Source organism: Meles meles, chromosome 8 (assembly GCF_922984935.1).
Source record: "Meles meles chromosome 8, mMelMel3.1 paternal haplotype, whole genome shotgun sequence".
In the NCBI taxonomy this organism is placed as follows: Eukaryota; Metazoa; Chordata; class Mammalia; order Carnivora; family Mustelidae; genus Meles; species Meles meles.
Window position 1 is genome coordinate 22,458,677 of NC_060073.1, and position 14,739 is coordinate 22,473,415.

The 14,739-nt window shown below is 36.1% G+C and overlaps 1 protein-coding gene across 5 annotated transcripts in view; it reads right to left on the reverse strand.

Annotated features, from left to right (window-relative positions):
• TTC17 (tetratricopeptide repeat domain 17) overlaps nucleotides 1–14,739 on the reverse strand; it is a 119,213-nt gene that overhangs the window by 65,112 nt on the left and 39,362 nt on the right. For all 5 annotated transcript variants that reach the window (XM_046015146.1, XM_046015143.1, XM_046015144.1 and 2 more), the window contains 5 exons: nucleotides 13,978–14,124; nucleotides 11,989–12,104; nucleotides 11,667–11,832; nucleotides 10,446–10,523; nucleotides 10,086–10,310 (listed from right to left, as the gene is read on the reverse strand). In XM_046015146.1, coding sequence (XP_045871102.1) covers nucleotides 10,086–10,310; nucleotides 10,446–10,523; nucleotides 11,667–11,832; nucleotides 11,989–12,104; nucleotides 13,978–14,124 — 732 coding nt within the window. The remainder of the gene's footprint in view (nucleotides 1–10,085; nucleotides 10,311–10,445; nucleotides 10,524–11,666; nucleotides 11,833–11,988; nucleotides 12,105–13,977; nucleotides 14,125–14,739) is intronic.

Here is a 14,739-nt window from a genome sequence, read left to right on the forward strand (position 1 = left end):
ATATAGTGAATTTTTATATGTGTATATATCCCTGTAACGACCTCTCATCTCAAGATATAAAACATTTAGAATGTTTCTAGTACTCCAAAGGATTCCCTTGGGCAACCCAACCCAAATGCCAGATGCAACCAGTGTCCTTACGTTCTATCACCATAAATTAGCTCTGCCTGTCCTTAAACTTCATATAAATGCAATCAAACAGCATGTTCCCTTCCATGTACATATAATCTGTATGCTTTTGTAGATTCTTTTACTCAATACAACATCTAAGGTTTACAAAACTGAATGTTTTTTTGTGTATCATAGTTTATTATTATTTTTTTAATTAATGTGTAATGTCTACCACGTGAATACATAGTTTGTTTGTCCATTCTCCTACTGATAAGTGTTTGAACTGTTTCCAGTTTGGGGCTATGATGAATAAAGCTACTATGAACATTCTTGCAACTACCTTTTGATAGACATATTTGCTCATTTTCCTTGGATATATACTCAGCAGTGGGTCTTAGGGCAGGAATATATTTAGTTTTATGAGATACAACCAGTTTTTTTTTTTTTTTAAGATTTTTATTTATTTATTTGAGACAGAGGGTATGAAGGGGGTAGGTGCAAAGGGGGAGGGGGAGGGACAAACAGACGCTGAACTGAGTGTGGACTCTGAGATGGGGCTCAATTCCACAACCCCGAGATCACAACCTGAGCCAAAATCAAGAGTCGGGTGCTTAACTGACTGTGCCACTGAGGCGTCCCACAACCAAGGAGTTTTCTAACTCTTTGGATGTAAAATTTACACCCTTACCAGGAAGTATGAGAATCTATTAGTACAGTCAGTCCTTTAAATTTAGCTATTTTAGTGAAATAATGAAGTAGCATCTCAAAGTGGTTTCAATTTGTATTTCCTTGGTTAGTACTGGTGTTGAATATTTTGTCATGTGCTTATGGACATTTGGATATCCTCATTTCTGAAGTGCCTGTTGTTTTCCCCATTTAAAAAAAACCAACCACACGTTGTCTTTTCCTTACTGATTTGAAGGAATTCTTTATATATGTACTAGATATGGGCCCTTTGTTGGAAATATTTATTGCAAATATCTTCTGCCAGTCTGGGGTTTGCCTTTTATTCTTTTACTAGTATCTCTGATAAAAAGACATTCTTATTTTTGATGAAGTTCTGTTTACAGATACATACATGAATATGTATATATAAAATATATATTTATACAAATATATATTTTACAGTTAGTGCTTTTTTAAATGTTTGCCTACTATAACATCATGAAGACCTTCTCTTATTTTTTCATCAAACTTTATTTTTTCATGTTTCACATTCTGGTACATGATCCACCTCAACTTAATTCTGTGTATGAAGTGAGGGAGGAGTCAAGGTTCATTTCTTTTTCCACAGGGATATCCAAGTATTCCAGCATTACTTACTGAAAAACCAACAGGTGTACCCACTGCCCTGAACTACTGGCATACCTTTGTCATAAATCGAGTGACCATATATACGGGGGGTACTTCTAATTTTTCTCTTATGTTTTACTGATATGTTTGAGTATCCTTGTGCCAATACCATACTGACCTAATTACAGCAAGTCTTGAAATATCGTTAATACAAGCCTTCCCACTGTTTTTTTCTTCCCCCCACTCGCAAATTTTCTGGCTATTCTAGATCCATTTCTGTGTAGATTTTAGAATCAATTTATCCATTTACACATACAGACACATGCAATCACCGGGAGTTCAGGATTAAATCTATAAATCAATTCTGGAGAGAATTTACATCTTAACAATACTGAACCTTCCAATTCATGAATATAATGTCTCTCCACCTATTTAGGTCTACTTTGTCTTAGCAGTATTTTGTAATCCAGTATAGAACTCTTATATATCTTCCTTCAAATTTATTTCTACAGATCTTGTTTGTTACTACAAATAGTTTTTGTATTCTATTTTCCAATTGTTTGTTGAGACTGTTTTTATAAACAGTCCTAAGTATTCAGTTTAGGTCCTTTTAGTTGAAATACACCTATGCTTGTTAATTTTATTTGCTTGTGTACAAACCATTTTTTCTACACTTATTTTATCATTAAAAATATTTTAAAGGATCTAAGAATGTTTTATTTTTCAAACTGTACAGTATATCCCTATGAAAAGCAATACCTATGATTTATGCAACTACTTGGTATTTTTTTTTGCCTTCTAACTACTTGCTTTTGATTTAGGCTGTTATTTATTTACTTATTTTTAAAAGATTTTATTGATTTATTTGACACAGAGAGAAAGAGAGACAGCAAGAGAGGGAATACAAGAAGGGGAAGTCGGAGAGGGAGAAGCAGGCTTCCTGCTGAGCAGGGAGCCTGATGCAAGGCTCGATCCCAGGACCCGGGGATCATGACCTGAGCCGAAGGCAGATGAGCCACCCAGACGCCACCTGATTCAGGCTGTTAGGTCATCCACAATATTTCACTATAACCAAGCCAAGGTGTACAAAATATTCCATATTACAGAGGCATAATCTAAGTAGCTCTCAGATTACATTTAAAATCTTACTTTGTGGTTCATACCCAGATGCAATTAAATCCCGTATTTGGATTTCAAAGTGTCTTTATATTTTCACATAAGGAAACAAAACGTTTATTCCTATGACAAGAATGATGGTGTGCAAATATCTTATATTGAGATAAACTCATTAGTATGCTGGGAAAAAGATGAATTTTCATCAGTGCATCCAGAAAATAACTGAGTTTTTACTAGTGTTTTATATACTGGGGATACAGGAGAAAATAAGAAAGATAAGTCCCTGCCTTTGTAGATGTTTTAGTCAAGTATCATAAAAGCATGAGGATATCACACAAGTATGAGAAGAATGTGATGGAGAAGAGTATAGCTGGGAAGAAACATTAAATAGACCAAAGTGGGGAACAGAATGCCATTTTAAATCCTGGAGGAAGGGAAAGACCTACTGAGTAGTTAATATTTTAAAGGATTTCAAGGAGACGAGGCAAGCTATGAAGCATCTTGGTGGAGTGAAGTATCCAAACAGAGAAAATAGAAGGTTCGAAGAGGCTGAGGTGGGAGCATGCCTCGTATGTTCAAGGAAATGCAGAGGTAAGTGAGGCTAGAACAGAATGAGCAAAGGAATGATTTCATGGGGATGAGGTCAGAAAAGTAACAAAGTCATGTAAGCCCTTCTACACTATCATAAATTCTTGTCTTTTACTATGAGTTACGTGGAGAACCATTGCGGAGATGTGAACAAATGACAACACATGACCTTTTATAAGGATCTTACTGATTGCTATGAATAGACTACAGGGGGACAAACGCCAAAAGCAGAGAAGTTAGGCCGGAGACTAATGAAGTAATTCAGAAAAGATAATGGTATAGTGAATCAGACAGCAGTGGAGATAAAGTGCAATTCTCGGTGTATTTTGAAAATATCAGCAAGGTAAGTTAATACACTGAATTTACCCTGAAAGCGGAAAAAAAGGTGTGAATGACAGCTCCAAGTTTTTATCCTGAACTACTAGCTTTGCTGTTTCCTGAAATGCGAAAGACAGAGAAGAAAAGACTGGAACAATGTAAAGGAGCTTAGTTTTGGCCTTTAGTTCTAAAGTGTGTTTTAGACATCCACATGGAGACGGTCAAGTAAGCTGCTGGATCTGCAGTTCAGAGCAAACCTGACAGGTGACTCAAGAGGGAAATGACAGGGTTCTCAAGATGTGGTGCTGGAACAACAGGATGTCTATGTGATAGGAACTTTGATGAATGAACTTTGATCTCCACTTTGTATTACAAAAAAAATTTAACTTGAAACGGTTCACAAACCTAAATGTAAAACCTAAAACTTCAAATGGTCTCAAAGACAACATAGGAAAATATTTTACTGTATTTTAGTCAGCTATTTAAAGACAAGTAATAGACAGCAAAGACAAAATAGAACTAATTGCTTTCAAATTTCTTGTGAGGACACCTTAAATTTAACAATAAAAATCAGAAGAGAAAAGATGGGCAAATTGAAGGGTATTTTTAAAAGAGAAGACAAAAGCCGGGTACCTGGGTGGTTCAGTGGGCTAAAGCCTCTGCCTTTGGCTCAGGTCATGATCCCAGGTTCCTGGGATCGAGCCCCACAGTGGGCTCTCTGCGCAGTGGGGCACCTGCCCAACCCCCCCCCCCCCCGCCACGTACTTGTGATCTCTGTATGTCAAATAAATAAATAAAATCTTAAAAAAAAAAAAAGACAAACAAAAAAAGAGAAAAAAATTTTTCATGTATGATGGAGTTAAAGATTTTGTATAAAGAGTTTGTATAAAATAAAAAAATCTAAATTCTAACAAAATGAGCAAAGTACATACAAAAACTTTTATTTTAAAAATACGATTAAAGGGAGGCGTGGCTGGCTCAGTCTGTGGAGCATGCAGCTCTATTTCAGGATTATAGGTTCAAGCCCCACCTTCAGTGTAGAGATTACTTAAAAAAAAAAATAAAATCCATAGAAAAAATTGGAGTAAGAAAATAAAAACGCAATTAAAGGATAAAGAAATTTATGTTACAACACAGGAGAGATATTTTTTAAAGTACACTTGTTTTACAAATGTTAAGTCAGAGGCCGTGTGGCATGGTCAAAGGGTGTGAGTGCTGTGGTCAATCTCCCGGAGTTTAAATAAATCCAACTTTGAGACTTCTGGTAAACTACTTTGCCCGTTTCTTTATCTATCAAATGGGCAAATTCTATCTCGCAGGGTTATTGTGAGGATTAAATGAGTCATCACATATAAAGGGATTAGTATGGTGCCTGGCTTTAGTAGACAATAACAAAAGTTAGCAATTAGTTCAATTGCCAAATTCTGGGGAAGCTACAGATGAAATGAATACTTTCCGACCTTGATGATGGCAATGTAATTGGCCCAAATCTTTTGGGAGATGTTTGGCATTTTGTATCAAAACCATCAAAATACTCATTGGCTTAGTAATTCCACTGCTAGCCATCTTTCCTAAGAAAATTACGTGGAATGCAGAAAAAAATCTTATGCAGAAAACCGTTATTGGTAATAGGTAAGCACTGTCAGCAACCTAAACATCCAACAACTGAGGAGTAAGCTGTGATATACAAATTCAAAAGCAGCCATTAATGATGGCTAGTAAAAACTATGTGGCAATAAAACTTTTTTATATAGTAACTTCTGAAGATCTCCAGTGCGACAGTGTTGCGATACTATGAAATATTTGAATAGAAGAAAAACTTACAGGAATTTCCAAATGTTGATAGTTGAGGGAAGGGTGCTTGCTGATTAAGGCGTATCACTTACTGATCCACTGATGTCTCTTTTGACTATTACTGCAGCACCATGGTATTTAACAACTGAAATTTTAGTGTAATTTTCAAATATAGAAAGGCAGTTTAATCTCTAAAGGAGCTCTTTTTTCTTCAGAGGAATACTGCCTCATTGCCTTCACTGGTGACAACAGAAAGTGAAATAAGTATCAGGGGAACACAGCTGTGGTGAGCCTTTGGGGGCCCAATCATCACATCCCATATATAGCATCTGTTCCCACTGTACCTGCACCTGGCCCACAGCTTTTGGCCCACCAAAAAAAAAAAAAAAAAAAAAAAAAAAAAATTGGTAAATATCTGATATACTTTTTTGGCACCAAGCCTATTGTACAGTATAGCAACTGTAAACTTTGGCTTAAATCTACTTGTGAATTTGTGTATTTCAAGGGAAACTCTTAACAGGCAATATTTTCTTCTCATTCTTAAAAAATTAGTTCTGAAATATCACAAATAAACCTAAAGCACTCATGCACACTTCTTTTAAAAGTTTTTTTTTGGATGGGCACCTGGGTGGCTTAGTCCATTGGTCATCTGACTTCAGCTCACTTCATGATCTCAGGGTACTGGGATGGAGCCCTGCATGGGGCTCCCCTCTCAGTGGGGAGCCTTCTCCCTCTGCCTCTGCTTCTCCCTCTGCTTGTGCTCTCTCTCAAATAAATAAATAAAATCTTTTAAAATAATTTTTTTTGAATATAAAACTTATGAACATTTAAACATTAGGCATAAGAGCAATTTAATTGTATATTTACTATAACTGTATTCATCAAACCTAGGTTGTCATCAATTGTAACATACATCCTATTTCAGAGAAGTTGTATCTCAGAAATTGTGAACTAGAGTAATTAACTACACAGCAGTGATTAACTCCATGGGCTGCATGTGGGAGGTTCAGGGCATGAATATTAACCCATCTATCTATTCTTATCAATGTGACCTTTAAACCATGCTCTGGCTTGGTTGATATAAAGACATCTATAAATTAAAGTTGTAAAACAATATAATATTAAGCAGCAGGCAGAGTGTGATGAGTAGGATAAAGAACCAGATGTTTCAGACTGACATAAAAAAGTGGCAGTATATTTTTAGCAGCTGTGTCATTCTTATTTAAACGTAAGTTCCTAAAAATAAATTAACCACATAATTATAAATTTCACTCATTTAAAATGAAGAAATGACACAAGAGAACTATAGGTCAATATTCCTTTGATTATTCTCCTTATTCCAAAGGAATCAATATTCCTTTGATTTTCTCGACAAAATACTAACAAACTGAATCCAACAATATATTAACAAAAATCATTCATCACAATCAAACGTGATTTACTCCCGGATACAATGGTGATTCAATATTCACATATCAATCAATGTGATACATCACATCAGTTAAGAGAAAGGATAAAAATTGTAAGATCATTTCAATAAATACAGAAAAAGCATTTGACAAAGTACAACATCCATTCATGATAAAAGTCCTCAACAAAGTAGGTCTAGAGGGAACATACCTCACTATAATGAAGGGCATATATGAGAAACCCACAATAAATATCACTCTCAATGGGGAAAAAAGAGCTTTTCCCCTAACATCAGGAACAAGACAGGATGTCCACTCTCACCACTTTTATTCAACATAGTACTGGAAGTCTTAGTCTCAGCAATCAGACAACAAAAAGAAATCAAAGGAATCCAAATCGGTAAGGAAGAAGTAAAATGTTTTATTATTTGCAGATGATGTGATACCATATATAGAAAAGCCTAAAGACTCCACCAAAAAATTACTAAACTGTTAAGTGAATTCAGTAAAATCACAGGATATAAAATCAATGTGCAGAAATTTGCTGCATTTGTACATACTAATAATGAAGCAGCAGAAAGAGAAATTGAAAAAACAATCCCATTTACAGCTGTACCAAAAATAAGACCTATGAGTAAACCTAACCAAAGAGGTGAAAGAACTATACTCTGAAAACTGTAAAACACTGACTAAAGAAATTGAAGAGAACACAAACAAGTGGAAAGAAATCCCACATTCATGAATTGGAATAAAAAACATTGTTAAAATGTCTATACTACCCAAAGCTATCTACACATTGAATAAAATCCCTATCAAAACACCAACAGCATTTTTTGCAGAACCGTAACAAAAAAATCCCAAGATTAATATGGAACCACAAAAGACCTTGAATAGCCAAAGCAACTTTGAAAAAGAAAAGCAAAGCTGGAAGCATCACAATTCTGGATGTCAAGTTACAGTACAAAACTGTAGTAATCAAAACAGAATGGTACTGGCACAAAAATAGATATACAGATCAATGGAACAGAACAGAAAACCCAAAAATTAACCTACAATTATATGGTTAATCTTATTAAATCAGGACAGAATATATCTAATTGAAAAAAGATAGTTTTCAACAAATGGTGTTGGAAAAACTGGTCAGTAAATAATAATAAAACTGGACCACTTTCTTACACCATACACAAAAATAAACTGAAAAATGGATTAGAAACCTAAATGTGAGACCTGAAAACATAAAATTCCTAGAAGAGAACAAGGCAGTAATTTCTCTGACATCAGCCATAGCAACATTTTTATAGATATGTCTCCTGGGACAAAGGGAATTAAAAACAAAAATAAACTATTGGGACTACATCAAAATAAAAAGCCTCTATACAGTGAAGGAAACAATCAACAAAACTAAAAGTCAACCTATGGAATGGGAGAAGGTATTTGCAAATGACATATCTGATAAAACGTTAATATTCAAAATATATAAAGTGATACAACTCAATACTAAAAAAAAATCCAATTACAAAATAGGCAGAAGACATGAATGGCTATTTTTCCAAATAAGACATCTAGACAGCCAACAGACACATGAAAAGATGTTCACCATCACTCATCATCAGGGAAATACAAATCAAAACCATGATGAGATACCATCTCATGTTTATCATAATGGCTAAAATTAACAACATGGGAAACAACAGATGCTGGCAAGGATGCAAAGAAAGGGGAACCCCTCACACTGTTGGCGGGAAAGCAAAATAGTGCAGCCACTCTGGAAAACAGTATGGAAGTTCTCAAAAAGGGAAAAATAGAACTATCCTATGACCCAGCAACTGTACTACTAGGTACTTACCCAACGACTACAAACATACTGACTCGAAGGGGCACATGCACCCTGACATTTACAGCAGCATTATCAGCAACAGGCAAATTAAGGAAAGAACCCAACTGTCCACTGACTGATAAATGGATAAAGATGAAGTCATAAATACAGTGGAGTATTACTCAGCCATCAAAAAGAAGTCTTGCCATTTGCAAGGACATGGATGAAGCTAGAGTGTATTACGCTAAGTGAAGTTAGTCAGAGAAAGAAAAAACCATATGATTTCACTCATATGTGGAATTAAAGAGAGAAAACAGATGACCATATGGGAAGGGGAAAAAAGAGAGGGAAGCAAACCATAAGAGACTATAGAGAACAAACTGAGGATTGATGGAGGGGTGGTAGGTGGGGAATGGGCTAAATGGGTGATAGGTATTAAGGAGGGCATTTGTGTTGAATGTGATTAAATTCTACTCCTAAAACTAGTATTACACTGTATGTTAACTAATTAGAATTTAAATAAAAATTTGGAAAAAAAAACATTAAAAATAGAACTCCTGGGGCACCTGGGTGGCAGTCTGGTTAAGCAACTGACTTTTGATTTCAGCTCAGATCGTGATCTCAGGGTAGTGAGCTTGAGCTCTGCATCAGGCTCCACGCTCAGCACAGAGTTGGCTTGAGATTCTCTCTCCTTCTCCCTCTGCCCCTCCCACTCATGCTCTCTCTCAAATAAAGAAATAAAACTTAAAAAAAAAAAAAGAACTACCCTATGATCCAGCAAACACACTACTGGGTATTTATCCAAAGAATACAAAAACACTAATTCAGAAGGATAAATGCATCCCTTTGCTTACAGCAGCATTATTTACAATAGCCAAGATGCGGAAGAAGCCCTATTGGTTCATATTCATCGATAGATGAATGGATAAAAAAGATGTGGCATATATGTGTGTGTGTGTGTGTACAAAATGAAGTATTATTCAGTCATAAAAAAGAATGAAATCGTGTCATTTGCAATGACATGGAGGGAGCTAGAGAGTATAGAACTAAGTGAAATAAGACAGAGAAAGACAAATACCTTATGATTTCACTCATACATGGAATTTAAGAAACAAAAGCAGCAAAGGAACAAAAAAAGAGAGAGAGAGAGACAAACCAAGAAACAGGTTCTTAGTTACAGAGAACAAACTGATGGTTACCAGAGCAGAGGTGGGCAGAGGGCATAGGCACCTGAAACAGGAGATGGGGATGAAGGAGGGCGCTTGTCATGAGCAACCAGGGAATGTATGAAAGTATTGAATCACTGCATTGTACACCTGAGACTAGTATTACACTGTATATTAGCTAAAGTGGAATGAAAATTAAAGAAAAGAAATTAAATATATCTAAGATATATCTGGGAATAAAAACAAGAAGATACAGAAAAATGTGATTAGCACGATTTTACATTTGTACAAAATAAATAAAAAAACACATAAAAGACAAAACAAAATCTGCTTTATGTCATCCTAAAGTATGCAAACTGTACTCTGATAAAAACGTGAGACTTTTTTATGCCTTCCCCAGAAAAATACCAATTGTACCCTGAATTTGAGTTACCCCCACATAGTATATAGAGCTAGAGAAACATAAAACCTCACCTCAGAGCTATTGATGGCCAAAGCTTGAAGGAGCAGTTTAGTGGCATCAAGATGGAGACCATAGTGAATCAAAAGGTTGGCCAAGTTCACAAGAGGAATGTCCTGGTATTGAAGTGGAGCCAAATTCAAAGCTCTCTGCAGACAGGCAATAGCAAAAGTGCTGTTTCCTACTGCTCTCCAGTAGAGTCCAGCTTCATTGAGTATCAGCCAGACGGGGGCATTTGGCTGAAAAACCCCAAATACCTCAGTTACCAAAAGAATATAGTACTAGTTCTAACAAGGATTTTTAATGCATGCTTTTAATTTTTAATTACAAATACTAAACATTTAAATTTCAGCTATCTAAAGCAGGAGACTTACCTTATTAATAGCGTGAAATAAGAATGACCCAATTTCTTCTTCTGGGATAGTATAGTTATTAATACGGGAAAGCAAAATCTGAAAACATCAAAAGGAAGACTGACTCAATTGAAAATAACAGGGAAGACATTTGAGAAAATTCTACAGATAGCAGTCTTGAGCTCCTCAGGAACAGCTAATTTGAATAGACATTTATAATCATATATTTATATAAATAAAACATGAGGTCATCACCAACAGGTGTTGACCTGCTTACATGAACGCCCTAGTTTCCTCTAACTAAAACATGTTACAAGATGTATATCACATACACATATCCCATTAAAGTCAACATAAGTATCCCAAAATCAAAAGAGAAATTATTCAAAAGACAGTAACACGTAATACCCGATGGCAACAAAAACCTTCTATCTCTCCTAGCTGGAAAGCCACTGGATCTGCAATTACGCTACGTTCTTGCAACATGTGTGTAACTGTGAGTAACTCTAAGCTGGGGATCATGGTCTGTTTATCTTTCCTAGCAATCCAAACAGTGCCTGGTACATAATGTTTTCCGCCTCAGTAAATGTTTGTTGACGTCAGTAGTAACCATTCACAGTTTTAAAATTAAGTTTTAAAAAGGTTGTTGTGATGGTCTGTTTCCTCTGCAAAAAACTAATCTTTCATTTGTATCTCTGGAATGGTATCTAATGTAGAATTTCTAGTCAGTAATAAAACACTCTTAGTTATACATAACTAGCAGGAATTAAGGTACAAATCATAATGGAACTTATCTATAGTATCTGTAAATTCATATAAATTCATACAACTTCCAAGGACCTTACATAAGGCCACAGGGTTGAAAAGGCCACAAAGAGAATCTTCAAGCTTTCAATTTATACAGACTCCTGGAGACTTGGAGGACGCAAAGCTAAACTGAAGGGGTCAGAATGGCCCCCAGTAGATGAGCCCCATCAAGTAAACAGAGATGTGTTGCTCATCTTTGTGGCACTCTCATTCGAGAGAATGCTCATATGGTCTGCATGAGCAGCCCTCAAGCACACTTCCCTGACACTCCTTCAATAGCATGAAAGTCTTCTTAATGATTCCACCAATTCTTTAACAGTTTTAAAAAAAACTTCAAGTTCAATAACTGCCTCTATCAAGTTTTCGTTCCACCTAAGAGGCTTGTGAAGTCACCCAGAATGGACGGCAATAAACACCAGCCTAAGTGAGCCTTACTTTTCGTGCATGGTCATCTGGCATTTTGGCTTTCAGATCCATGCGGACCTCTAATTCTTTGACTAAGTAGGACAGAGTCTGGCTTTTTCTGAAGTCAGTTATGGAACAGTCAGGGGTTTGGGCCTCTTCTTCTGAAGAATAATCATCACTGTTGAGTTCGTGGATCCTGGCACAAGAAAAAGGAACAAGATTCATATTTTCAAAGTTTGGGTGATTTCAAGATAAAGACTTAACCTTTCAAGTCCAAGGCTGGTGCTCTCAAAGAACTGCCAGATGATAATCATGCAGAATCAAGTGCTTTGCCAAATCCATCAGCACTTGCCTGAGTCCTTTGTTTTCCGGTGGCAGAAAATACGTTGGTAATTCCCCGCCAAAAGGGACTCTAGGATAGCTTTCTGCACAATCTGCTCTTTTAGGCCAAAGAATATGCTGTTTGTCCTAATAAAGAGAAAAAATTTCTCATAAATTTCCTTGGATTCAATATTTCAACATGCTAAATAAACTTTTAAAAGAATACAAATATATTAAGGTAACTGAACAATTTAGTATTTTAAAAAAATTGTAGACACTGTTGTAGACTCTATAATGTTCCTTCTACCAAAGACTATTAGCCCATGTCAATAATTCTACCTGCTTTACCATAGACTGGTTCAGGGTTGGGCAGGCCTAAGTTGGCTGAGCTCCATGAAATACAAGGAGAGGCTTGCTTGGGGCTTCTGAGAAAGAAAAGCCAGTCTTTGTCTCCTTTGCCACATAGGAACAAAGAACATATTGCTCCAAGTTGCTGCTGGCTGTTACCTCATGACCATGAGGAAGACAAGCATTAGGATGAAACCTATACCGGGGATGGCAAATTGAAGAAAAGGAAAGAAACGAGTCCCTGATGACATCACTGGCCCATTTAATCAACCAAACCCAAAGCTTGCTCTCATCTCTGGACTTTCTGTAATATGAGGCATATTTTCTTTTAAGCCAGTTTAAAGTAGAGTTTATGATTTGTACCTGAAAACATATATGAGCTTAAAAAACTGGCACAGAAAACTACTTTTCCCTGAACTAAGATGTTTTCTTTTCCAATGCCAAAGTTTAACAATTGTTTTGATATGTAAAATGTTCATTTTTCTAAATATAAATAAGATACATCAGAGGCTTATTAAACTTAAATCTTGGAGTTATCAAACTTTTGGGAATTTATTTTATACAGAATTAAATCTAAGTGGCTATATTAATTCTGATAGAATATAAACTGGATTAAATTCAAAAAATTTGTATCTGTCCTCACACCTTGGTATCCCCATGGGCTAACATACAATTATTTCTTAACTAGTCAGAAATACATATTTATTGGGGTGCTTGCGTTGCTCAGTCAGTTAAACATTTGCCTTTGGCTCAGGTCACAGTGCCACAGCCCTGGGATCAAGTCTCGCTTCGGGTGCCCTGCTCAGTGGGGACCTTGTTTCTTCTCCCTCTTCCTCTGCAATTCCCCTGCTTGAGCTCTCTCTCTCTCTCAAATAAATAAATAAAGTCTTAAAAAAAAGAAATACATACTTATTAACTTATTATCTGTATCATCTGATAGAATGTAAGGTCCAGCAAGGAGCTTGCATACCGTATCCATAGTACCAACCTGACGCACAAATGGGAGCTCAATAAAAGGATGCTGATTAAAAAGTGAAATATAGCTGGCCCTTGAAAAGCACAGCTTTGAACTATGCAGGTCCATTTACACGTGGATTTTTTTTTTTATAAATACAGTGCAGTACTATATATGTATTTTTTCTTCCTCATGACTTTCTTAATAACATTTTCTTTTCTCTAGCTTACTTTATTGTAAGAATACAATATATAATACCTACAACATAAAAAGAAGTGTTAATCTACTGTTTATGTTCTCAGTAAGGCTTCGGTCAATAGTAGGCTATTAGTAGTTAAGTTTTTGGGGAATCAAAAAAGTTATACGCAGATTTCTGACTGCATGGGGGTATCGGCCCCTCTAGCCCCATGTTGTTCAAGGGTCAACTGTATATAGAAGCATATACTTAGGTCAAGTTTAGAAACTTTTGAGGGCTGGTAATTATACTCAGAGCCCAAAGTTCTGAACAAAACTGGAGTGTCTATATGCCTCACTTGATTGGGAAGAAGACCTCAAGGCAGACCCTGTGTCTTGCTAATCTATTACCTAGGAGAATGCCTACTGTTTAGTAGAAGTTGACTAGGTGTTTGCTGAGCTAAGCTGAACAGTGATAAGGACCATCACTGCTTTCAGAAATCTTGTCTGAGAAAAGTGCTTCATCATCCTCTATTAACTTACCCTATATGCATCAGAATCCCTGCCCCAGATCCAGAGAATGGAATGGGCTACAGGAGAAGACTTGACCAAATCACTGATATCACTCTGATTTGCCTGAACATCAAAATTCACAGACATCATACTGGAGGTTGATGAATCCTCACCAAACTAGAAAATGAAAAGAAAAGTTGAATCAAACTTGAAGCAGAAAAGAAGTTGTGATTAAGATTTAATCCAACTCAAAACCTTAGTGAATACTCAAACCCAGGAGGAAATCTGAAAGTAGGTCAGTAATAAAGTAATCAGAGCTTTACATTTTCAGAACTAGGCTCCAACACTATTCTCTCAGGAAATGCATAGTTTAGCAACTTTTAATCAACTATTTTATTGGAGTATGAGAAAAATGGCATGGATTCTTCCTTTCTTTACTGTCCCTTTACTTCCCTTCTGTGATTTAGTCTCTTTTAGGTTTAAACATGAGCTGATTATCTAAGATGTTTGGCTCATTATTGCCCTCCCCTGTCTAGACTAAAATGATCAGTACTCTGTAGAATTAGTGTGCTGTGGGAGAAACAAGGAACTTGAAAAAGGGCTCTCAGGAGTTTAATATAGCTATGATTTAGGCATTATAACCATTATACAATCAACTCCCAATATAAATATAACCCTCCTCCAAACCAAGGTAAATCAATGCTTGATACTCTTAGGGGATACCCCAATTCCTGTTTATTTCTAGAACCTTGTTAGATAAGGGAATGAGACCAGGATGGGAGGGAGTAGAAA